Source organism: Polypterus senegalus, chromosome 17, assembly GCF_016835505.1.
Source record: "Polypterus senegalus isolate Bchr_013 chromosome 17, ASM1683550v1, whole genome shotgun sequence".
NCBI classification, from domain to species: domain Eukaryota; kingdom Metazoa; phylum Chordata; class Cladistia; order Polypteriformes; family Polypteridae; genus Polypterus; species Polypterus senegalus.
In genome coordinates this window covers 60,869,660-60,897,202 of record NC_053170.1, presented here as the reverse complement: position 1 = coordinate 60,897,202, position 27,543 = coordinate 60,869,660, and the positions used below count along the sequence as shown (strand labels likewise).

Below are 27,543 nucleotides of genomic sequence, written 5' to 3'. Positions count from 1 at the left end.
CGAATATATAAAGTCAAAACTTGAATACATAAAGTCAGCGTCGGTATATATAAAGTCATTCCTGATTATATAAAGTCAACATCGGAGTATATAAACTCACTCCTGAATATATAAAGTCAAAGTCAAAATATATTGATTGAAACGACTCTGAACTGAAGTAAGTTAACAAAAACGTATTCAGAAAAATAAATTTAAAAAACACTGTTCGGTTAATGTTTTGAAAATGATGCATGTTCCCTGCCCAGGATTGGTTCCTGCTTTGCGCCCAGTGTTGGCTGGGATTGGCTCCAGCAGACCCCCCGTGACCCTGTGGTCGGATTCAACGGGTTGGGAAATGGATGGATATTCCGACGCTGAATTTATATATTGAAGTTTTGACTTTATATAGTTAGATTTAGTGTTATCATTGCATAACTTTTTCTTTACCATAGAAATTTAAAAACTAAATTCAACTTCCATTCCTACCAAAGATATTTCTGGGGACTAAATAGAATCTACTTACAGTATATCCAAATTCGAGCTATTGAGCTGTCGCCTGCCTGCCTGAATAAGACACCCTCGCTTCGCTCTTACTTTTTTACCGTTCATTTAATCATGGATAGTGGCGGAAAATTTATAAAATGGAAGGAGGATTACACAGAGTATGGCTTTACCAAAACAATTATTGATGGCGAATCGATTATTCATAAAGGTTCAATTGGTGATCTGTTTTTCTGTGTTAACCTCATATTTTTTCATACTTCTTCTCAAACCAAGGGGGTGCGAGGGTAAAATGAATCGGGAAGCGCTGATCAATGTAATCAGTGTACCAGGAAATCATGCATTGACAGAAGTTCCCCTTTTCTTGGAATTGAAAGTGTGATTAAATGCATTATTTTTTAACGCGTTATGGAGCACATGCATCGAAGCTTCTCAGCTGTGCTTGTGCTAAGAAAAGGAAACATTTTAAAAATAACACGATTGTCAATGTAACCTTTTGTAAGTAGTGCCTGGAGGATTCAGTGTGGAGAAACTGTAGAGAGAGCGTGTGTATTAACTTGTGGATTTTTCTGTGAGTATTTGGTAGCAGCGTCACAAAGTCACTTCTGTAAGACTGTGTTAGCTGCGGAGCTCAGCTCAGAGCGAAATGAGGTGAATGGGAGGGGAGATGATGACGTGACTCCCCCACCCGCCTTAACTGTCAATCCCCCACAAACACAATCTCTCGGCATTTGCATAAGCACAGCCCTTTAACTGCAATTTTAACTTAGTTACAAAGTGATCAAAACTCTCGTTTATATCCTGCGTCCTCTCATTAAACTTGTATCCCGCATTACCCGTGGGCATGACAAACGCCAGCAGCAGCGTGTCTATGAACTTAATTTAAACTTTAGATTTACACCTTGCTTTGTTTCCGAAGTAGCAGCACTCTTGTATATGTCACTCGCTCGCTTATTATTGTTTCGCTGCCTTCTCAATTATACTGTATAATGCATGTTTTCTTCAGCGGTTTTTGGAGCTCTTCCTGGTTTTCTACGTACTGCGTTGACAGTCAGTTCACGTGATTACGTGGGAGGCGTGATGATGTCACACGAAACTCCGCCCCCGACGGTTTTCGAGCTCACCTCCATTACAGTATATTGAGAAATATACCTTCCAGTTATGACCATTATGCGTAGAATTTCGAAATGAAACCTGCCCAACTTTTGTAAGGAAGCTGTAAGAAATGAGCCTGCCAAATTTCAGCCTTCTACCTACTCGGGAAGTTGGAGAATTAGTGATGAGTCAGTCAGTGAGGGCTTTGCCTTTTATTAGTATAGATTAAAATAATGCTTCATTAAAATTATGCATTAACCTTTTTTCGGTGTTTGCTTCCACATGGTCTGTCATCTGAAAGATTGTTTTTCACCACTGTTTGCTGCATTATGGCCTGTAATCTTGTTTTAAGTAATGTCCTATGGGTCCACAAGATTTCTAAAACAACAAAGATTTGTTCATTCCTACTTTTATGGGTCAGACAACGTCCTCTTCTTGAGTCAAGCATGTATTTTACAATGTACAGTAAACGCCTGCGAAGTTCTGCCTCAGTCATTTGCGGATTTTTCCTTAGAACCTAATTAATAATTGTTAGCGGAAACCGCAAATATCCTGCGCAATTTTTATGGCTTTTTTCGGGGCAGTACTGTACTGTAGAGAGAACAGGAAGCAACTGTAGGGAAAACTGCGGCTTGGGATGGTGAAAGTAGCCAATAGATTTTGAAACTGCAACTCCCAGCAGTCTCTGTAGTGACTCTGATTGGTCTTCTGCTGAGGGTGTTGGGGCTTTTGAGGTCAAAGGATGTCAGCGTGGCTTTTAAAAAGGGGACCGGTGACCAAAAAATAGTTTTTGTAATTTGTGTTTCAAGTTCCTGTCAGTCTGCCTTCTGTTGGGTTACCTTTACTTATTCATTTTGTCCTGGATCGTTTCGTGTGTCCAGGTTGTCTGCCGTCTGCCTGTGTACATGAGGACTGTAAGTGGATTCATGGCCATCCTGCAAAGAAAGGAGCGCTCCTCAACCCGTCCACCCATCTTCACCATTTCAGGAACTACCGGTAGTTCCTATCTGTAAATTCCCATTCAATGTGTCGATCTCTGGCCTATCTATTTTCATCATTACATTTCATCCGTTGTCATTTTTCATGAACTTTTTCATGATTTACTGTGTGTGTTTTATTTGTGCTTTGTTGTATTTAATGTGTAATCGTCGTAAGGGGAACAGGGGTGGTATTGTTGTTTTCTTATTTCATTTGTTTTCGTTACATTCTTTATTTGCTGTTTGATTACCTGTTTGCTTTGTTTTTGTCTCTGTTTGTGAGTGTGCGCGGGTTGGGTCAAGGCATGTGCGTCCTTGGAATCTCCACCATAAAAATAAATAAATCACCGTCTTCTCGATGGTGTGAATCTTAGCAGCAGCCCCTTGTGATCAGGGGGGTTGAACGAACCCCTAGAAAACACAGACGCTCCTCAAAAACCCCCTCTTAAAAAACGCTGATTGATTACGTTCACGTTGCTCCCTTACATACTGGGCTTACTTGCGTCTGCTCTGTTGCTTGATATGCTTCTCACGTGACGCTACACTTACTTAAAACCCTGAATAGCATCTGTCCTTTTGGGCTGATTGCTTTGTTTCTCTCTCCTCCCCCAGACATTATCTGCTCCTATTGGGGCTTGTGCTTCCCTATGATGTTTGTCTGTTCTTTAATCGATAACTAACTGCATACTGAGTTCCTTTTACTTCTGAAAGAGACATGTTTGTTTGAATAAAGTTCCTGTCTCTACAATCGCCTGTATTTCTGTGTAATTCTGTGACCCCCTCAAGTATGTGACAGTTTAATGGTTAAAGCCCCAAGATGCTGCCGAAACGAGCTGCACCGTCTAAGGCTTCTGGCAATGAAAACGCGCTTGCATGAATTGTAGTATATATAGCGGTAACATTGGTATTTTACATTCTAGCACTGCGGGAGACATAGCAGTACAGTATACAAGTTTACCTTTGCATTTTTTATTTGTAGGTAATGTATTAGGCTAAGTTTGAAATTAAATGAAAGTATTTTGGGGGAATATTTAGGGTTTAAACTATGAAAATAGGCATTTTTTAACCACATCCAAAATTTGCGGTTTTTAACAATTTGTGGGTGCTCTAGGAACTTAACTCCCGTGAATTTTGGGGGTGTACTATATTTGATTTTCATGTGCAGAATATGAAGACATCCTTCAGATAGCTAAGATTTTTCAGAAAATGTATCTTCTAACATCTAAGAGATAAAATACAATTTGCTGTTTGGCTCAGAGGAATAAAAAAGGAGTTATAATGTAGCAGAATCTAACCTTGAGCATAAACTGTTTGAAATATTTTGTGATGGCTTGAAGGTCTGTTTTAAGTAGAAAACACTCTAATATCACAAAGTTTTGTGTAGAAATGTGAGAAATGATTCTTACCATTGAATGCAAACAGCTGTTAGACAGCAATACCTCCATGTTTCTGTCCTAGCAGCACCAGATATCAAATCCAGGAATGTTTATTTGATGCTGTTTCTGGCAAAGTGGACAACACTAGAAATTGAAGCTGTGGGTGCAGCTTCAATTCCTAGTAAAAATTAATTTCTGTTCATTTTTTCCTTTCAAAAAAATAATTGTAAAATGCAAACTTTTATTGTTAAAAAAAATAATAAAAAAGTAATCTCCTTGAATGGTTATCTTTCTTGATTTTTTATTTTTTAAACAGTTGTGTGACATCCAAATGACAATTTAAATATATCCAAATTAGTTTGCTTAACTTTTGATCATATAGCCTGCACATCTTGGTGTTTACCGAATCCAGGGTTGATGTGGGTTCAGAGCCTATCTAGGTAGTACTGGGATTTTATTTTTATATGTTAAATAGCAAATGAAACATTTCATCCTTCTGCATGATTTTTGCAGCTGAAGTGAATGTTGTGCTTTTTGTAGTGTGTTCATGGTTGGTTATTTGCATAAACTGCTTTACATGGCTTGGTAAAATGATCCATACTTATATACGTATGATATTAACTATATTTGCTAGGTTGTTTTTAAAGTATCAGTACTTGTGTGTTTATAAAAGTCTTGTTTTTTTAAGTGTAAATTGAAAAGGATAATATGCTGTCTTGACTCCTTGTTCCTTTTGTTCACAAATATAAACATTTTAATTTGCAAATGAAACAAATACTTTTGTGGAAGAGCAATTGTCCTGCTATTTGCTGCATCAGTTAGAGATTTTTTGCATGTTTAAATTCTCTTTAAAAATGCAATTACAGCCACAAGCTGCATTTTTTTTTCAGTAGAACTTTAAAGATATAGAAACTGAACCCATGGACTGTTCAGATTTACCATCGTCTCTTGACTATCCTTCACAACAAATTGACTACCCATCTTCCCTTGGCTTGTCAGCTCCAAGGCACTTGAATTTCATTATTTTAAAAAATGCTTGAAATGAAAGTACTATATTTAGAAATTATAATTTGAAAACTTTTAAATAAATAGAAAAAAATTATCAAATTGATGCACTGATATATGCTTTTAGCAGTATCCGTCTATATTCACTTTATTTAGCGGCTTTTATAACAAGTTAATCTATGACCGGCAAAGTCAACTTTGATACTAGTTCTTTTATTTGTAAATTTACATAATGAAAAATAAATACACTTATGTAACAATTTGAACTAATAGATGTTTTGTCATGTAAAAGTGTTCACAAAAAGTACTTTAACTTGTAAGATTCTTTTTATATTGGTGGACAGCTTAATACAGTTGAGTCTCACTTATCCGACCTTCGCTTATCCAACATTCTGTATTTTCCAACGTCCCACTGTTAAAAAAAACAGTCTCCAGCGGGTCTGTGCATGTGTCTTTCTTTCTCTCGTGCGCATGTGTGTGCACATGTGTGTGTCTCTCTCTCTCTCTCGTGCGTGTGTCTCTCTTTCTCCCGTGCGCGTGTGTCTCTCTTTCTCTTGCGCGTGTCTCTCATTCGCATGTGCGTGTCTCTCATTCGCATGTGCGTCTATCTGTCTGTGTGTCTCTCGCGCTGCACAGGGAGAGACTGAACACGTGCGGAAATCATTGGTGCGCACAAACCGAAAGGGAAACTGGTTTGTTCATATACCAAGTATGTGGTCATGAACAGAGGCAAAAGTTTGGCGAACTTTTTGGTCATAACCCGATTTGTACGTGTTCAGAGACGTTCATGAACCAGTACACTGTATTAGGTTCATAATGTGTAAAATTATAACATAGTTTGATGTTTAATAGGCTTTTTCTTAACACCTCCCATTATCTAACATTTTCGCATACCTGACTTTCTGCCAGCCCGTTTATATCGGGTAAGCGAAACTCTACTGTACTGGGAATGTCTAAATCATTAGATTTGATTTACATGTACACCCCAAAATGCTTACCTTTAACCTTACTAAAATTATGTTATTCTGCTTCAGCAGGTTCATAGTATAATGATAAGGCTAACAAAAACTTTTATGCAAGTTCTGTTTATAGATTTCAGCTCAGCATTTAACAGTGCTGTATCATTAAATCTGGCACCAAAGTCCTTAGTATATGACTCAGCGCCTCCCTCTGCAGCTGGATTCTGGACTTCTTAACCAACAGACCTTAGCATGTGCTGATTAGCAGTTATCAGTATTCTCCCCACTGACCCTCAAGACAGGCCCTCCACAGGGAAATGTGCTGAGCTCCCTTCTGTACTCATTGTATACTTCTGTGTAGCCAGACACTGCTGTAACTCCATCATTAAATTTGTTGATGAGACCACCACCATAGGCCTGATCAACAATGAGGATATAACTTACGGAGTTGCTGTTTTGCCTGCAAACTCAATGGTGCCATGACAACAATTTGGTTCTTAACATCAGAAAAACCAAAACTTGAGGAAGCAGATGGCAGATCACACTTCTACAGCTTTAAATATCTTGAAGTGATTATGACTGATGAACTGTAGTGGGCACAACACATTTCAGCTACACATCCATGACAGAGCCAGTTCTCAGTGGCTGCACCACATCCAAAGAACGTACAGCATTGCAGATGTTGAGAGGGTGGTGAAGGTGACACAGAATATTGCTGTCATCCAGCTGCTTTTTATTCCTGACTTAAACAAACACTGGCTACTTTAGAAAGGCAAACAGATGAATGAAGACCTCTGCAATCTTGCATAACTGTTTTTCTCACTCCATTGTTTTGGCAAATGATACTGGACTATTAACACATCATAAGAACAAATATAATAATTGTGAATACAATATTGTATGTACAGTAATTATATATAGTATTGTATGTTTACGTGCTTTGTTTAAGTTTGTGTTTTGTTCTGAGGAGACATGCGAATAAATATGTAATTGTAATGAATACACGTGGCAATAAATTTCACTTCACTATCCTCATCAGATTTAGTTATGCAAATTTGCAAGGCACAAACTTACAGTGTCTCTTATAAATTTGAGAAGATCTGGAGAGCCAAAAACATTGCAATCCTTTACAAGATTTAAGATGTTAAGGTGTCTTGTTTCACCATATTTACATAGAGCATTGAAACTTGAGTCACCTGAGAAAGACCCTTGATACATTTGCAATAAACTGATATCAAATTTTGCTCAGAATTAAACAAACATCATTTAAAAAATGAAGAGGTTTACAAACTTGTACATTACAAGAACAACATTTAAAAACAGTAATGAGAACTTTTCGGGAAGCATGCTCTATATCAGTTGTTCCCCAAACTTATATAAGCTCAGGGTCCCCCACTAATATAAATTTAGTGCTATGCTGGGCATGATCATGTGTCTTGGGTGCTCACAACAATCACACTTCATGATTTTGGACAGGCTAATTAGATAAAGCAAATGCTTAGCTATTGCAGACTCTTAAGAAATTTGTGATTAAATATCATGAATGTTCTCAAGGCCAGTGGTTCTCAAACATTTGTCTTGGCTTACCATCCCCAGGAGTTGAAATGTTTTGAAGCACCACCCTTTTTTTCATTCTTAAATTGCTACATGCTGAACTCATCCTACAATAATCTGACAACCATCATTCAGAAAAAAAATATGTATACACCTTTTACAAGTACTGACAAAGAAAGAAAACAAGGGGCAGTAAGCAGAACCACTTATTATAAACAGTAATTAAAGTTTACGATAAGAAATAAGAAGGAATTATTTATTTGGCAAATTCTATAAAATAAATTTATAGATAGAAAATGAAAAATATATAGATAGCGATGTACACACTTCAGTGAAAATAAATTGAACAAATATGTAATGAATATCAAAACATAACGGAGATAACACCTGCAAAATAGTTTACAATTAAATATTAAAAAAGAATACAATAATATAAAAAACACCTTGATATGAAAAAAATAATCTGAAAAAAATTGAAAAAATACTCTAGAAAATTTTTTTAAAATGAAGTAAGGAATATACATTTTTAAACAGGTGACAAATTAATTCACTTTTAAATAAAAGTGACTGTGGTGGGCTGGCGCCCTACTCGGGGTTTGCTCCTGTGTTGGCTGGGATTGGCTCCAGCAAACCCCCGTGACCCTGTGTTAGGATATAGTGGGTTGGGTGACGGATGGACAAAAGTGAAATCAAAAGAGAAATGAAAAGATGTCAACAAAGGAACTCAAGGATATGGAATAAGAAAATGATAAACAAGAATACAATAATGATGACACAATTGATTTCAGGAATCAAAAGGCAAAACATCATAAACAACAGAGGGTGGAACACCGCAACAATCTCAGTGATGTGGTGGATAAAAATAAATCTTTAAACTGAAGGAGAAGGTATGAAATTGAGAAATAGTCCAGCATAGTATTACATTCATTAAATAACAAACCAGGAAGGATGTTGGACCCATGAAGTAGACAGAGAGAGAGAGAGAGACAGATACTGTATTGATCCCAAGGGAAATTTAAGTACCAGTAGCCAAGAATTGTACTAAGTCATATACAAACACTACACAACACACTATACAAATAACATTAAGTACGTACAGGTTGGACGAGGCAGTCAGAGTTCACTGGGTGTGGAATCTTACAGTCCAATACAGGTAATTTCAATGGTGCATACAATAATGCCAGTGCAATGGGAATTGTGCAAATAATACTACTACCAAAGTGACAGGTGGTACGTAATATTAAAGTAACAGATACTAAACTGACATTAAAAAAAAAATTTAAATGAAAATAAAGTGCCATGGCTTATGCTGATAGGGTAACATGTTTAAAGATGCACATTATAAAAAAAGGTTATACAGTAGTTACCAAGTAGTGAGATACCAGATTTAGTGCAGAGAATAAATAGCTTATGAGCAGAGAAGGAGTATCAGGCCTAGAAGTAAACCACCCCCTGCTCCTGTTGGGAAGAGTTAAAGAGTCTAATAGCTCTGGAGGAAAAAAGATCTCCTGTATCTATCCATATTGCAGTCCTGTAAGAGCAGCTTGCCACTAAGCAAACTCCTCTGCTAAATTATGGTGGTATATTGTGGCTGATGTGCATTGGCCATAATAGATAGCAGCTTGCATAGTGTCCTCCTCTCTGCCCCTGTGACTAGAGAGTCCATTTCCATGCCAAACAAAGATCTTGCTCGTTTGATCTGCTTGTCAATACAATCGGCATCTCTGTTCTTCAAGCTACTCTCCCTGCCTACCAGCACACCACAGCATAGAAGAGAGTTCTGGCAACCATCGGCTAAGCAGAACATCTCCGGGAGTTTCTTACATATGTTAAGGGAGCCTAGCCTCCTCAGAAAATAGAGCCGGCTTTGCACCTTCCTAAACAAAGCCATTGTGTTCTCTGACCAGTCCAGCACGTCATCCAGCTGCACTCCAAGGTATTTATAGGTCTTGACCCACTCCACATCCACCCCACCAATGGAGACAGGTGGTCTAGACCTACGGTAGTCTAAAACCATCATTGTTCATCAAATGTTCAACAGCAGTTGATTTGACTGACAACATCCCACAAAGTCATTCACCAGACCCCTGTACTACTCTTCCTGTACTCCCCTGACACACCCCACAATGGTAGTGCTGTCTGAGAAATTCTCCATATGGCATATGTCTGAGTTATAGCTAAAGTCCGATGTGTACAGGGTAAAGTGGAAAAGAGAAAAGACAGTCCCCTGTGGAACTCCTGTGCTACTTATTACAGTTTGTGATATGCAGTTTCCCACTCTGACAAACTGAAGTCTATCAGTGAGATAATCTGTAATCCAGTCCACCAATTCTGAGTTCATTCCAATTCTCTACTGCTTGTCCCTCAATAGGAAGGGCTGGACAGTGTTGAAGGCGCTATAAAAATCAAAGAACATGATCCTCACAGCACTACATCCTTTGTCCAGATGTGAGTTGGGCCAGTGGAGGATTTAGAGAATGGCATCATCCACACCCACCTTCTCTCAATAGGCAAACTGCATGCGGTCTAGTGTGTGATTCACCGCCTCTCCAGGGTCTTCATGATACAGGATGTTAAGGCCACAGGCCTGAAGTCATTGAGTTCACTGGATATCACTTTCCTGGTAGCCAGGATAAGACAAGAGGTTTTCCACAGTGTTAGGGCCTTCGCCAGTCGCAGGCTCAGATTGAAGATGAAGAGAAGCTGAGGGGCTGTTAGCACCTTCTGATCTGCTGTTATTGTGGTTTGGGGGAAAGGGCTGCATGATCTATGCTGGCAGCTTGAGGGAGGGGTGGATGAGCAGCTGTGAGAGAGGGGGTGTTGTCAGATGAATTATGAATCCACTCTTCTTGTTAAGAAGGCCCTTAACAACACTGGTAATATGGGGGCTATTATTAGCAAAACACCGTACAGTTTTAAGAGGAACAGAAGTGTCCATACAGAAGTTTAGATAGTCTGTCACACATCATAATCCCTTCGGTATCCTCTCCATGTGGTTCCTGCTGAACACTCCAATCAGTAGACTCAAAACATGTTCTCAAGGGCATTTTCAGCATCATCGAGAACATTTCCTGAAGGAGCGGGTAGTCATAGGTTGTCTTTGAACTAGAGGCTTGTATTGTGGCTGTTGATAAACAAGATTATGGTCAGATTTACCCAGTGGGGAGAGGGGAATGGCCTGGTAAGCATCACTCACATTCACTTAACAGTAGAATCCCTGAAGCCTACAAAAAAACTCATAATCCCCGGCCTCCTTAAATTCCTTCAAACCTATCCATTAGTGTTTTTTGTGTTACAAATATGTCGATCATCACAAGCAGCAAACAGCCTGCTATCCCATCCCCCCACCGATACAGGTCAAGTTGCAAAGAAGATTCTCAGAGCTCATGGGTGTTTATCTGGGTATGAAGTGCCTGCCTGGAATTGTAGAGGGTAAATAATGTATCATCATTTGGAATACATACATTTCATGTGTGTTCTGTGTTTTCAACAATCTATGTAAATGTAGGATGACAGGAAATGTGAGGCAGGAATTGTGGAGCACATACCTAAAACAGAAATGTTTTTCATGTTTCATTAATAATTGACAAAATGTAGACATGAAGTGTATAAATAGGTGAAGACTGAAGTCCGAATATCAAATAAACACATTCATGAAAGGTACAAGAATAACAAAACAAGTGTGTTTTTATTCAAGAAAATAACTGAAGAAAAAGAAGTTGGGTTAGGGTACAAGATAGATATGTCACTTGGTTGGTGCAGCTGTAACAACCGCTGTCTCCTAATCAAGAGATTGTGAGTTTCTTTCCCAGGTCCACGAATTACCATTTTGAGTAGTCAGCTGTTATTTTCATTACTATTATATGATAAAAACATACATTTGATTTGAATCTGTAACAGTCAGTTCAAATTTATGGAACTTGTATAAGTTAGGTTTTTTTCTCTTTTCAGTTTTATTCTCTCAGTAACATTCATGCTAACCCCCCCAATCTAACGCTGTTAGTTTTAAAATACACAACTGGTGTAACAAACTTGTTTAGTTATACCACCTTTTTAATTGAAAACAGTGTCAGATTGTGTGCATGAACCAGACTGGGACTGGAAAACTGTGGACATGGGTGTGAGTGATGTATGTGACTGGGAATAACTGTGGATGTGAGTGCTGTTTTGAGACAATGGAACTGGAAATTCGCTGGTGAATCATGCCTTCTTGGTATCTGTGGTATAGCGGGTTCACAGCTCGCTGAGCTTGTTTAGCAAAGGCCATTTTAAATAAATAATCACCGCTCTCGCGGCGGCTTAGCGAGGGGGCGTTGGGCCATGGCAAGCCGTGGGACAATCAGCGGTGTGGGCGTTTCTCACGGAGTGCACAGGTGAGGGACTGCCCACATCCATGATTGTTCCGTGGCTAATTTGCTGCAGCTGCTATGGTCCTTCGTTGCTTAAATAGAAGTGTGAGTCGGTTGGAAGGGTAGGAAAAAAAAAAGAACAAGAGAGAAAAGGAAGAGGACGGAGGTTAGAGGGAGTGAGGAAGCAATCCAGAGAGAGAGACAGAGACACGCAGAGCGTGTGGTCGAGTGAATGAACGCTCGCGGGCAGTTGCGAGGAAGCTGGGTGTTTGGCCGACACCCAGGCGTTTGAGTTGTTGTTGCTCCCGCTGGCGACTCACGAGCGGAGTGACCAGGGAAGGCGACGAGCCGCAGAAAGGCAGCGGAAGACAGGAGGCTTGGTGGTTGAAGTCCCCGACGTGAGCAACCTGGCCGTTGGTGGAAACCAAGTCTCGGGGACTGGGATGAGTGCCAGACCGGAGCCAGGGATAGGGAGGTCTCCAGTCTCAAGTAAGTGCCGAGAAAAGGGCAGCTGCAGAGAGAGAGTGGCTCTCCTGTTACGAAGCTTGGACAGAGAGAAGCAGGGGAGTCGCAAGTTAAAAGAAGCACCGGGATCGTTGTTGTCTTTAAAGATTGCTTTCTATTTATTTGAACGTTTTTAGCCTCGTTTTAAAGGATTTTTTTTTTTGTATGTTTTAACCTCCACGTTTTTCTTTAATTGGATTATTTATTGAAGAATTGGAATCACTGCACTTTATGGACACTTTGTTTTTGTTTTGATTGTCTTTTAAATAAAAGCACTTTTGCACTTTTTTTTACCATCCCCTTGCTCGATTGTTATTGCCTCCACTGACTAGCTCACTCGGTAACATTATCAACGGTGTTGGGTTTAGGAGCTTTCAAAAATCAGATGGGAGCGTGGAGCCAGAACCCACATCGTCACAGTATCTTGTTGTCGCTTGAATTTTTTTTATTCATGAATGTTCCTGCTCACTCTGAATAAGTGTGCACCTTCTGGTCCATGATGTCAAAGTCGCACTGACAAAAAAAGAGAGACATAGATGTATATGACATTTGGAATAATTTATAACCTGTATAGTACATTTCGGAAAACATTGTAGCACTGATGCAACATTATATTTATTTGCATACCTTCATCGATTATATCATGGAGTAATGAAATGTCTCTAAATGGGGTGTTCAAGTGTCTAATGTTCTAATGTTTCTTCTGTGTTCAGCAATTCTATATCTGATGGACTGGTTTTAACCAATAACTACACTACCACTTTAGTACTACAGTTGAAACGATATACAAGTGTAATTATTCCCTGTGATGTAATAATTGTTTTACCTTTCAAAACTGACTAAAATAGCTGCAGTTCAAGCAAGGAAAACAACCATGGTTAATGTGTACAGATCTAGTAGAAAATTGTGAAGGAAAAGAACTAACAAGGTAATTAACCAATGCATCTTTTAAATTGAGTTTGTGTGAAAATGCAAATAATGAAGGTTCATAAAATGGGGAAAGTGCTAATATGTTCCAGTGTTTTAAATATCATACACTTTATGTGGTTTCCATAAGATAAATACATAATAAATAATGCAATTATTCAGTGTTTAAAGAGCGAGTGATATAGCTCTTTCACAATTTTAAGGTCTCTATTATGTTGGCCAGACAGGAATTCTCTGCACTGTTGGACTCTGCTAACAAACCTCTGTGTAGTACGCCAATGCTTCCTCCGGCAGACTCCTTAAAAGACAACAGACAAAGTGAACATCCACTGCGTCCATGGAGACATTAAAACATACGAGACTATATTACTCCCTTGGAAATTTAAAGGGAAGAACTTGAAGGTTTGGACTGCCATATCAGACACCTCACCTTGGCCACTCCTAATAGGAAAAAGGAATGGCCTCTTCCTATGGGTCTTGGCCACCTGCAGAGCGCTTTCCTTCGCAGTGGATAGAAAGGGTCTTGCCGTAGACGTTGTCGGCAAAAGAACTGGGTTTGAAATTGAACCAGATTTGTCCAGCAAGGCAAACTTTTCCACGTCGTCACGTGGCCCCGACAGCCTCCCCAGACCAGACACTCTATGGAACCGGACAAAAACGAAGTAGCAGTGGGAGGTGAGTGCGATGCTGCATCGAACACGGAGGAAGCAGTGACTGCCATCCAGATGGAGTTTGTTCATCTACAGCGAGCCAATAACAAGTTGAATTTTGCATTCAGACAAGTCCACATTGCAGATGACACTTATCTGGAGAAAGAGGATCCGAATTTTAAAAGGCCACATTTTTTACTTAAGGATGCTTTTTTGTATCGGGTGATTTCTGATTGCATGAGTGATGTGGGTGACGGATGTGTCAAGCAGTTGTTAGTACCAAGTGAGCATAAGGAGAAGGTTTTAAAAATTGCTCATAGTCACATTTTGGGTGGTTACCTTGGCACGAAAAGAATATTTCAGAATGCTTTTATTGGGTGAATATAGGCCTGTGATGTGGAGCATTTTTGTAAGGCCTGTCCCGACTGTCAATTAGTTTCTGCTCAGAGACCCGCCAGGGCACCCCTTGTACTAATTCCTATTTTAAATGGCTCCTTTGAGAAGGTGTGATTAGATATTGTTGGCTCACTTCCCTGGAGTAAAAGTGGCTTTAAATATATGCTTGTGTTAATTGATTACGCCACAACATACCCAGAGGTAGTGGGAGGGCGGATGCCTAAACTACTGCAAAAGCACTCTCGGATATGTTCACACATATTGGTATTCCTCGTAAGATACTCACTAATCAGGGCGTACCCCTTTATGTCTCACATCATGAAGCAGCTATGCGTAACTTTTAGAATTAAGGAGTTACATTCCGTAATTTGTCTTCCGCAGACAAATGGCCTGACAGAACAGTTTAATAAAACCCTAAAACAGACTATTTGGCAGGTGACCTATGACGATCCAGCCTCCTGGAATACGGTAGTTACTTTCCTCCTGTTTGCTGTCTGGGAGGCCCTGCAAGTGTCCATTGGGATGAGCCCTTTTGATCTCTTATTTGGCCGCCGACCACGCAGGGTGATAGATATTTGTCAGGAAGAATGGATGGGAGCTTATGACACAAAACCAGTAGGTGTAGGTTTGTCGACCGAGTCATTTCGCTGCAAAATAAGATTGCCAGATTATTCTCTTTTGCAGTAGAACATCAGCAGCACAAGCAGGATACACAATAACGTAATCATGACAAGATGATTAAACATTTCACGAGTTTAAGAAAAGGGATCTGGTGCTGGTGCTGATCCCTTCCGATCCACGTAAATTTCGGGCCAAATGGCGAGGACCGGCAGTGATAGCTTATGTCCCCAGTGAATTATAAAATCAGAGTTCCTGAGCAACGGAAACCCATACAAATTTTGCACATTAATCTTTTAAAGGAGTGACACGACCATCAGAAATTCCTGGTCATGGCTGCAGTGGTCCCTCAGACCGCCATTGGGGATAATTTAACTGACACCCAGAAAGCAGAATTGTTGTCCCAGATTAAGGGGAACTCGGAAGTCTTTTCGGCAGTGCCAGGCCGGATGAAAATTGCAGAACGTAAGATTGTCACTCTGGCAGGTGTGACTATACAAGTGCGCCCATATTGCCTACCAGAAACAACAAGGAAAGTGATACCCGAGGAAGTCCGTCAGATGCTCCAATTTGGCAAAAGCGAATGGCGAAGACCATTGTACTCATCTCAAAGCCGGATGGCTCGGTTTTGTGTTGATTTTAGGCGTTTGAATAAGATTTTCAAGTTTGATGTACACCTGATGCTGCATGTGGATGAGCTGTTGGAAAAACCTTGGACAGGCTTTATATATCTCTACCCTAAACCTCACAAAGGGTTATTGGCAGGTTTCCTTGGAGGAGTCTAGCTGTGAGAAGACCACTTTCTCCGAATGGGTTCTTTGAATTTACAGCGCTTCCTTTTGGTCTCCATGGTGTACTGTTGACCTTTCAGCAAATGATGGACTCAGATCCTGCGTCCCCATTCCACATACACGGGTGCCTATCTTGACAATGTGGTTATTTTCAGTAACGACTGGGAATCTCGCCTCGTCCACCTTTGGATGATACTTGACGGTTTGTGGCTGGCGGCGTTGACGGCTGACCCTAAGAAGTGCAAGCTGGCTATGTCGAAAATCCATTACCTGAGATATTCCATGGGGAAGGGTTTGCTCAAGCCTCAACTGGACAAGGTGGGGTAGGTGCTTGCGTATCCCTGTCCCGAAACAGAGGGAGGTTCATGCCCTCCTCAGGCTCATAGAGTATTACAGGTGATTCATTCCCAATTTTGCACATCGGACTGCCCCCCTCACAGACTTGACAAAGGGTATAAAGAATCGTATTGTTGTCTGGACCGACGCCTGTGAGAGAGCGTTCTCGGACCTAAAAGCATCTTTATGATTGTTCCCAGTTCTGCACAACCCAAACTTTTCTAAGGAATTTATTCTGCAAACAGATACTAGCCCTTTTGGTTTAGGAGCGGTGCTCTCACAATGTTTTGAGGAGGAAGAACACCCCATCACATTTCTTAGCAGAAAACAGCTACCCAGGGAGCGTAATTATTCGACTATTGTCGGCTACTGAAACGGAGTGCTTGGTGATTAAGTGGGCGGTGGAGGCCCTCCATTACTATATCTGAGGACGATGGTTTACCCTGGTGACTTGCCACACCCCGCTGTAATAGCTGTACAAACAGAAGGATAAGAATGGCCGGCTCACTTGGTGGTCTGTTAGTTTGCAGGCTTTTGCTTTTTGCCACTGTCCTGGGGGTAACATTCTCTCTCACCTGGCTGAGCCTGGGTTGGTCGGTCACTTTGCCCACACCGTTGTGGACAAAGCTGAGGAGGGGGATGTGAGGTTTCTAAACTCTTTTGGGAACTCTACCCCCACCAAAATGGGACAACATGCTGAACAGCATCCTGAAGTGCCACGTCTGAGAAAGACTTCTTATCCGTTGCCGGGGCAACTCCAGGCTCAGAGTGCTGCAGCGGCTCGCCATGGAAGCAAATCTGAGCAGAACGTGGTTGTGCTATAAGCACCTGTCATCGATGGGTGATGCAAGGAATGTTATAAATGCAGGGAACAGTATTACTTGGCCACTAACCTGGCCACGACTCTGCCTGACTGCTGTGTCTATGTATAGGAAAGTGGTAGATTCTTCTACAATAAATAACCATGCTGTTGCTGTTTCAAGCTGAATCAGGCTGGTTTTGCTGAAGTACTGAGACTCAGCCTCGTTTTTTTGGGTGCAAGACAGTAGGTTTCTAGGTATTTCCTACTTACTTTTTATTGTGGATTGACTAGCAATAAGCAGGTTAATTTGTATTCTTTTGGAATTTCTTGGTAATTTTGTTCCAAACACAGTCACTCCTAGAAATTTTAAACTGCTTGCCCTCCTCACAACATCCCTTCGAATGTAGATGGGAGTGTGGTTTGACTTATAGCAATGAGACATAGATTTTTCAAAGTGCGTTTTATTGACAGTAAGGCTTAGATTGTTGTCCGAGTACTAATATGTCACTAGGTAAACCTCTGCTCTGTGAGCATTTAGAGGACCTTGAAAATTTTTTCTTCTTAATCATTTTCTAATATTTTTTTTACAATTATTAACAATATCTACTTATAAGTCTGTTATTATAAAACTAGTTAAATTATATAATCATGCTCATCGGTTTAAAAATAACCTAATGTCATAATTGTTGTTCAATTATTGTTTTATAGAAGAGGAAATTTTTTATGTGACGGCAGAGACTGTTCTTTTGAATTTGTTTTGTGAGACTAAAGGCTGTTTTTATTATAGTACTTTGAATTTAGACGTTAATCACTTGTGTTATGTATTCATCTTTTAATAACTTTATTTTTTTTTGTATCAGATTATAGTTAGAGTGCAGTTCCCTGACAGACATGTTTTACAAGGATTCTTTCGTCCACTTGAAACAGGTAAGATATTTTTTGGACAATATACCACTAGAAAAGTTCCTTTTGCTCTGCTTAAAAAATCTGCAAGTATCGTTTAGCCATGTATAAAAGAACCATGCAGCATGTATATATTGCAGGTTTAAGGTTTAATGTAGCAAATTGTTAATAATTAAATACTCTGAATGTATTAAGCTTTGACCATCTTTCAAAGGAAATAAGAAAAACATTCTTCCAGTCTTTATAGATTTCTTCTTCATTTAACCATCAAATCTTTCCATCTAATCTTCAGAAAGCAGTCTTAGAACTCCAGCAATAAATCACTAATATAAACAAATAACTGTGTGTGGTAAAGTACAATAAAGTTATTGCTCTGTTGATTACTCATTCACTTCTGTGCCTCATTCCAGTTTCAGAACGACTAATTTGATCAGTGTTTTATTGCTGTGAAGTGTACCAAAGAACACCAAGCAGAAAAACACAATGGAGAAAGTACTTTTAAGATAATTAAAATTCCTTACACTGCCTCACCACCAACACCTTGCCTTGTAAATAAATGATCTCTTGTTTGTATACAACAGCACACAGTAAAGCATTGAGATGATGCATTTTCATTTAGAGGACTTGAAATACATCAACCAAAGTTTTTTTCCAAATCTTAATCATCAGAAGACATACACCCAAATAAGAGACTGCTTTGCAGTGGCTTATGAACAATATAGTAAATGTGGATATTTTTTTCCTTGCAGTCAGCATTGAATACTATGATTTATGCTTTAAGTTGCTTTACAGTCATTTCTGCTTCATTTGCACATGCATCTTTTAAATAAGTATTTTACTAAAACCTGGATGTTATATGAGATAAAAACATTATTTAAAGTACAAAATACAGTGTACTCATGTATATGTTGCACCACAGTCCTGGGGAATGTCATTTTGTACAACTGGAGGCTCCTATACTGTGTATGAATGGTATGACAATAAAGCTACTTGTTACTGAGAGGAAACGAAACAGGAGATATGAAATTGGAATAAAAAGAACAATTTCAAAGCAAACGCATTGCAACTAGTCATTTTTTATGTAACAGTCCAAACTAAAACGTTACAGGTCAAAACACAAGGAAATGAGAAGCAGAGATGTAATTTACCTGTTTGTAAATAGTGAGAGTATTTACTTGATTTACAGTTTTAAGTAATGTTTCCAAAAAATATTTAATGTAGTCGTTCTGAAACTCCAGCCAATGGAGTTTAGCAGGCAGGGTAAGGGAGGAGTTGATTTTCCTACAATGACTAAAGTGGATTAAGACTCCTCTTCTAATGATGAGCTACTTTTCTTGAGCTGTTTTTTCAGCATTAAATCCCAAGAGAAGTGTTTCATACATCACCAGTTTAGGTGTAAGCATGCTTCTTAGGTACAGATTTGACTTTATATATTTAAAGAACAAAAAACTTTTTAGATTTTTAGCCTTGTGCAGACTATGGTTTGAGGTTCAGTATACCACATTTAACTTGAATTTTAGCAAAGAATGCAGGTGTACTATTTAAAATCGTTTCAAGTCTGTATTAAAAGAATATTGAAGAATCTTCTGCAGATTCTAAAGAGAACATGCTACATCTATTATTAATCAGAGACAAATAAAAGATTTCACTTTTAGGAAGTGTATATTTCAATTGCTAATTTAATTGTCTAATACGGAGAAAGAGAGAGCAAATGCAACATAGTCAACATTTAAACATAATTGAATTTAAACCCAGAATTATGCATTTGTGTTGCAGTACATTTACTACAAAATATATAAAGTCGGATTTTATATATGTTAATGTTAATATACATCACAGCGTTACTATATATTTAAGATTCTTTGAAGTTTTTGGTGAACACAATGGAGTCACAATATTGCAGTTTGCAATATATTGCAGTATACAGGGGTAAATATTATAAATGTCCATATTTAATGTGTGTCTATTTTTCTTCTAACAAGGTTTTTTCTTTCCTGTTTGATAAACTACCATTTTCCTACTATTTTTATTATGGCTCTATAAGAGAGATGGTGACAGAGTTGTGCTATAAATATAGTGAAATGTTAAGAGCATATCGTGAAGACTACTCATATTGTGTGTCTCTTTAAACATGCAGTGAAGTACAGTAAAACCTTGATTATTCATCAGGGGTCTGGACCAAGGCTGTGATGGATAACAGATTAGCTACTTTAAAAATAATTGATACACAGTAGATTAGTTTAGCGAATAGTTGTATTTATTTACAAAAAAATTAATATAATATAGTATTAACAATATTAATTATATAAAGTTATAATGTCCAGTGTAACAAGCAAATACAACTCAGAGGTACTAGATTTTTCTACATTTTACTTGGAGTCTTCTTTCCATAACAAACGGTAACTTCTCCTATCACTCATCTCCAAAGGGGCGTGTCCACCCTTCACCCGGTCTTGTCACTTAAACAGAAGTACACCTTTATTGCTCCCGCACAGCTCATCACAAACTGCCTGCACTTTACCATATATTAACAAAACAATAATATAAAAAGAAAATTACAATGTAAAAGAACATTAACATTAATACATAATAACATTATCGTCAGTGGTTACCATTTTCAACACGTTTTTCAATTTTGTCAGTATCGCGCTTTATATCGTTCACTTTTGTTCTTCCTTCTCCGTAAATTAAAGCAATACTTGAAAAGCTTTTGCTGTTTTTATAAATGTTTAATAATTTCAATTTTCTGTGACAATTCCAACACCTGGCTGCATGGTGGCGCAGTGGTAGCGCTGCTGCCTCGCAGTTAGGAGACCCGGGTTTGCTTCCTCCCTGTGTGAAGTTTGCATGTTCTCCCCGTGTCTGCGTGGGTTTCCTCTGGGTACTCCGGTTTCCTCCCACAGTCCAGAGAAATGCAGGTTAGGTGGATTGGCGATTCTAAATTGTCCCTAGTGTGTGCTTGGTGTGTGAGTGTGGGTGTGTGTGTGTCCTGCGGTGGGTTGGCGCCCTGCCTGGAATTGGTTTCCTGCCTTGGGCCCTGTGTTGGCTGGGATTGGCTCCAGCGGACCCCCGTGACCCTTTGTTCGGATTCAATGGGTTGGAAAATGGATGAATGGAATTCCAACACCATACACATATGTATATCGGCCATAACAATGTATAGTAGTTTAATTATAACAAAAGAGAAATGGTACAAAATGCTATTAAAGCTGAAGGTATGTGGCTGACACTGTGATATCAGAGTGTGGCATGACACATGGTGTTGGGGGAAAACACTATGTGCTAGCTAAAGGGAGACTTGTTCCAATGTGCATAGGTCACAGCGAATAGTGTTGCAGTAGTAATAGGTAGACGCTGGCGTGCACAGTGTTTTTTGACGCAATGGTTAATGGAGACTGAAGTTTAATTGAGTGACAGGTAATCAAGGTCTTACTGTAGTTAGTTTGTGTTTTTTTTAATATATTTCAAACTTACAGTGAACTCTGTAAAGTGAGACACACTTGCCATTATCCAACTTCATTTTTTTTTTAATCCACTAGGGGCTCCACCTCCTGCTCACTTCACTCGCCCACCCCTGGGTTTGGTTTACCGGATATAAAATTTAAAGAGATCGTTATTTTCAAGGGAAATGTTACATATGCATTATTTTCACTTTTACTTTAAATCTTTTGTAAAAACAATACTTGTCCTTTATTTATGACCCCAGGCGTGGTTAAATATCTTTCTCATAGAACATATAACGCTGCTCACGCTATATAACGCATGCTAAGGAGATGCCATCGGATCAGCTGCTGTCTTTCTGCTGCTGCTGGTGAGCTGTGTTTTCTGTTTGTCACGCTGCGCATCGATCATTTAAAAGCCTGTACAGCAGCTGTCCTTTTGCCTCTTGTTTCTGCCTCTTGTGTTGTGAATGGGGGGGGCTGAACGCATGCTAAGGAGAAGTGGTCGGATGATCTGTTGGCTTGCTGCTGCTGGCAAGCTGTGTGTTCTGCTTGTCACTTGTCATTGTTTTAAGAGCTGGGAGAACATGAATTGTGTCTGCCAAAAGCATTCCAACAACTGCTAGGTTAGATGTCCGTGAACTTGTTGTCTCACTGCCTTGTCTCGCGGGACGTCAAATTGTCTTCCGAGAAGATCACGTCTCGTCTCCCTCCCAAGATTTTTTTTTTTTAATAATAGATTGTTTCATATTGACATAGTTTATAACAGTATTTATTTGAAACATATATTAAATATTTATGACAAATAATAGTTAAAATAGTTTCCGGTTGTTAGATAATTATGTTCATTTTTGTACATCAGAGTGCAAGAAGCTATAGTGTTATGGACACAATTTATAGCAGGATCTGTGATATATAATTTTGTAGTCCCTTCTCCACTGTATAATGTTCATATAAAAAACACACACACTTAGCATATTACAGTCAGTTTTTGGCAAATGCAGCAACATTGCAATTGCTCTTTTATTGCAAATGGATCATTATTATTTAAAAGGCCATTTTACTTCTTTATTCGTTCTTAATTGTGTATGATGTTATATTTAATCTGTATATAAAATATGCAGAGCTAGGTCTTTTCAGTAATTTATGAACATGAACAATAGTGAGACTAAACTTATTTGAAGTTTACCCTCTAACTTGAAAATTAAATTATACAGTCTTCATTAATGAGTCATTTTTCCCTAGTTTACTTTTTTAAAGGAGATTTTATTCACACCCTCCCCTTGCTCTGTAGAAGTCCAGTGGGCACCATAGTGGTATAATGGGATTTCCCATTAGTGCTAAAGAAATATGTTTATTAATTTATACCAGTCCAGAAGTAGTAAAATATCAAAATAAATGAGATTTTAAATAGTATAATGTTGTAAGTTACCTGTTGCTTTTTGTTTGTCTTTTTACAGTTTTTTTTTTATTTTTGGGGAAGCTGTTGATTTCTCAATGTATATTATACAGTATTTGTGTGTATATTTCTATGCTTATTCATGTTTTTTGTGTTTCTTCTGCATTTATATATGTCTTTGTTTTCTATTGTAATCTTATTTGACAAATTATAAAAATATATTAGGTGAACTGAATTTTGATACCTCATCCATACAGTTGATGAAAAAGCTGAAATGAAAAGCAAACATCACTGTCTAAGTAATTTTTGTAATATAAAAATCCAGTCTATTAATCAGTTCCCCAAATGGGTACCTTTGCATTGCATAACATATTTTAAAGTGACTTGTGTATTGGTATTAGCTGAAAGGGTCTTTGCATACACTATACTGACATCCTGTATGTTCTATGAAAAGCATATTTACATCAAGGGGTAGGCAAATGATTTGGAAGTGCACACAACCTACGCCAGTGTTACCATTGCTAAGATTACATTTATGATAAAATAATGATAATAAAAACTGTTAGGAAAGAGTTTTGTTGATACATTACAGGTCAGCATCTTACGGTGTGGTATCAAAGCTGGCCAACAAAATCCTTAGTATAGGACTCAGGGTCATCTTCTGCAACTGGAGTTTGGACTTCCTAATCAACAGACCCCAGCATGTGCTGATTAGCAGTATCAATATTCTCCTCACTGACTATTGAGATAGGCAGTACACGGGGAAGTGTGCTAATTTCTGTACGTTGCTTACTTCTGGCTACGTGGCCAGACACAGCTCTAACTCCATCATTATGTTTGCTGATGACACCACCATCACAGGCCTGATCAACTATGATGAGACTGCTTATGGCAAGGATATCCACCTGTTGTCTAAGTGGCGTTAGGACAATAGCCTCATTTTTATTGTCAGCAAAACCAAAGAGCTAGTCATAGATTTAAGAGATCAAACCACACTGACATCTACATTGGAGGTGATGCTGTCAAATGGGTGAGCAGCTTTAACTTTCTGAGAGTGACCCTAAACTGAAGTTGGCACAACACACTTGTATGCTTGTCAGAAAGGTTCACCAGTACCACTACTTCCTTGGAAATCTTATTGCAACTCAGATTTCACCATCAGGTGCACAATACAGTCCATCCTTTAATGACCATGTAAACTTTGTACTGTATGTGCTTAGCACAATATTATAAAGCACTGCAGAAGCTTGTGAAAGCATTACCGAATGCTACCAGCACCTAGTTGCCTATTATTCACAGCTATTAAGAATGAGTGAGGAATAGTGCAGAATTTTGTGGTGTGCTTGCTGCAGCACACTACACAAAATCAAACCATTTAAAAATTTACAGTCATGTGACAGCACTACTTAATAAAACAACCAGGAGAAGCAGTGAAAGCCTAAAATGGTACTTGGAACTTTTGCAGTTCTTACTAGAAAAGTAAGAAGTAATCTGGAATAAGGATCAGACCTAGATTCCACCTAGAATTCTTTTTTCCACTAGAATTTAATTTGTACACTTATTTACATTCATTTTTGCTAATTTTAAACTTTTATTGTACTGTAGTTTGTGAACATCATTTGTGTTTCTCAGGCTTGCATCCACATGGCAAAACCCTTTTTGGTAGTAATTCATAAAAGCAGTAGTACTACAATGTACTTTAGTGTTCTTTTTAAGATACACAAAAACTGAGCTTATTCTCATGATTGCATTATTTCTCAAAAGTATTGCATTATCTCTCAAAGTTATTGCCAGCTTGCCACATATATCTTTATACACTTGCGAATTGAACCAAAGTTATACATTTATTCATACATGTGCAGAGGATGAACTTTTAAACTGTCCAGTTTAAGGTCACAGGAAGTGATTTTTGATGCAATACTGTGTGCAAGGCAGGAAGCAACCATGATAGACAGGACTCTAGTCCTTTTCAGGATATAATTACTCACTCAAGGAGAGGAGACTGTGCAGCATGCAACTCATTAACAGAAACCTAAAAGTAAAATCAGTTTATTTTTAAGACAGTTACTTAATGTAAATGCAATTTTAATACAGGTGATCTGGTAGTGCTGCACCTAGTGTTTGTATCTCACATCTTTGGGGGCTCAGATGGAATACTTAACCTTGACAAAGTTGATGTGTGTGTATGGATTGATTGTGATGCGTGAGTGTCCAGTGTAAGGGCACCATCCTACATTGAAGGACTAAACATATGTTAGCAATTGAATTATTATTTAGACATTTCCAGTATTTAGTCATTGAAACAAGTATTCTTCTACAGTTAATCAAACTTTCTTATATCTATCAGTCCACAAATACCTGGGAAGAATTTGAAGACTCCATGGAGACCCTAACCAACCTAGCAATCAAACCTAGCAATCCACCCTATGCTAAAATTTAACCTGATTAAAAATAAATGTACACCTAGAACGTCTGTTTAGTTGTAGTCATTTAATTGCACACAACATGCATACTGAATCCCTCTTACTAGATGTCACTAGATATGTGGTTCCATGCATATATCTTATAATAACCCTTTTTTCCCTTCAGCTGGCAGAAATATACTTTCACACTCTAGAGCACTTTATAAGATGAAACCATCAGCTAAATAACCATACATCGTAGCACTACTATTGCTATCTAATCAATGAAAGATATCTCAACACCCAAAGAGTTTATTTCAATATTATTTATTTATTTTATTATTTCAATAGTGAAATAACCTAAAGGTCCTCATTGTGAATTTTTGATCATGGTTCTTCTTTAAGTTTAATTCTAACTTCAAGGCAAGGTATTCTACTCACTCCAAGGAGTGGCGATGTGTTGCTTAGTACAAGAAAGTAAGAATTTTCCTACATTCTGTACCTGTGACAGTTATGCTGTGTTGCTAAATAGTTTTTTTTTTTTAATGCAAGCATAAAGGAGTAGAGTGACTTTGCATTCTGCTTGATGCTAAAGGAATAGGCTTTGTCCTTGTTTCTTTGTGGTGGGCATAAATGGCTCCAAAAGATGGTGGATTAAAGGAAAAAAAATACTGGATTAAAATATTCGTAATTGTTAAAATGGAACCAATAAAAGTGCATTAAAACAAAAAATTAGCAACAGTGGGTCCATTTTTACCCAGGTTCAGACGGCATTCCTGCAGAACTCCTGAAACATGGTGGGCAGGCAGTTAAGTCTTGAATCTGATATCTTCTGCTGCAAGCATGGGAATAAGGCTGTGTTTCTGGGGACCACAAAAATATTCTCATTGTCAACATTTTCAAGAAAGGTCACCACTATGAGTGTTCGATGAATTTCTCACTTGTCTACCACTTGCTCAAATTCTGCTTGATCGATTGATACCTATAGCTGAATTGACTCTACCCGAGTCCTAGTGTGGATACCGGGCCAATAAAAGCACAATTGATCCAATATTCACTATTCGAAAGTCTTGTGAACAGCATTAGCCTTTCAGAATGCTCTTTTACAACATCATAAAGGCATTTGATTCGGTTCCTCGTGAAGTGCTGTGGAAGGTTCTCAGACACTTTGGCTGCTGTTCACACTTTGTTCGGAGGGTAACATCCCTCCATGCCCCCTCTTTTTTGATCAGTGTGGAAGTCAAACAGGGCTGTGTCCGTGCACCGATTTTCTTTAGCATCCATCTCTCTGCTGTGATCTTCACCATCCCTGACTCATATCCAGGAGTCACAATATGCTAAGGTCTTGATAGCAGTCTCTTTAATTTATGCAGATTAAGTGTTAAAAGCAGGACAAATCTGACAACAGTCGTTGTGGTATGATATGCTGATTACGATAGAGTTATTAACAGGGACCCTCGAGAACTCTTTGTATCAGCTTACAGGTGCTTTGAACTGAAAATCAATACAGTTAAGACAAATCTGATGATCAAGTCAGCTCCTGGGCCCCATATCAAGGTCAGTGGCAGAGATATCGAAGCAGTGAGGCAAGTCTGCTACCTGGAAAGTGTCCTCAACTTGGAAGCCACATGTATGTATGAGATCACCAATAGGCTTTAAACAGCAAGTGCGGTACTAAGCAAGCTGCACTGCAGTGCCCCTGAACCATTCACTCACCAGGACAACCAAGGTGGCAGTTTAAAATACAGTGGTTTTGAACACACTCTTGTACAGGAGTGAGACATAGACCTTGTAACGAGATATCAGACTACTCGAGCATTTCCAACCACAGAAACTTTGACTGATCTTTGGTATTTGATGGCAGCATCGAATAGCCAACAATACAGTCCTGGTGAGAGCCAACTGTACCATCAGAGTTTCCAACCTTCTCTCATCAACTGCGCTGGCTTCACCATGTCACTGTGCTCCTTGACATCCACATCCTGAAGCAAGTACTCTATGAAGAACTTGCAAGTATAACACTCACACTCCGAAATGGAGATTCAAAGATCAAATGAAGCACGTTCTCTGCAATTTTGGCATTCCACTCAGGAACTGGAGAATGCTCGCATCCGATAGATTAGAGTGGTGAAAGTTTATCCATCATGGACGGGCCTGCCTTCAAAGTCATTTGGCGGGCAGTCAACGAGGAGAAAAGAGAGCGCCACTAACCTTGTCACTGACCTGGATCCAGCTCCATTCATCCATTGAGTATGCAGCAGGAGCCTCGCTTCCAGAATTGGCTTGACAACACGATGAGAAAAATCATCATCAGGGCTGAAGTTAGAGGAAGAAATCCTCGGACAGAGGAATGCCAATGAGCAGCTGTGGATTGAATAGGTGTTAATTCATAAACACTGGGAAGATGGGCAAAAAAATTCTATGCTACATCTAAATAATAACAATATTAATGGTAATAAAACCAAACTGGCACACCATAGAGACATAGAAAAAGTAAAGTAAATTAAATGATCAACACAAAAATATGTTCTGTATCTCTTGGATTTGACTACATTGCTAAAGGCTGACTTAATTCAAAGT

General features: G+C 38.8%; 1 protein-coding gene across 1 annotated transcript in view; it reads left to right on the top strand.

The window, feature by feature from the left end:
• The window catches only part of aspscr1 (ASPSCR1 tether for SLC2A4, UBX domain containing), a 796,571-nt gene that overhangs the window by 361,800 nt on the left and 407,228 nt on the right, over positions 1–27,543 (top strand). Inside the window, exon 11 of the mRNA XM_039739373.1 lies at positions 17,680–17,746. Coding sequence (XP_039595307.1) covers positions 17,680–17,746 — 67 coding nt within the window. The remainder of the gene's footprint in view (positions 1–17,679; positions 17,747–27,543) is intronic.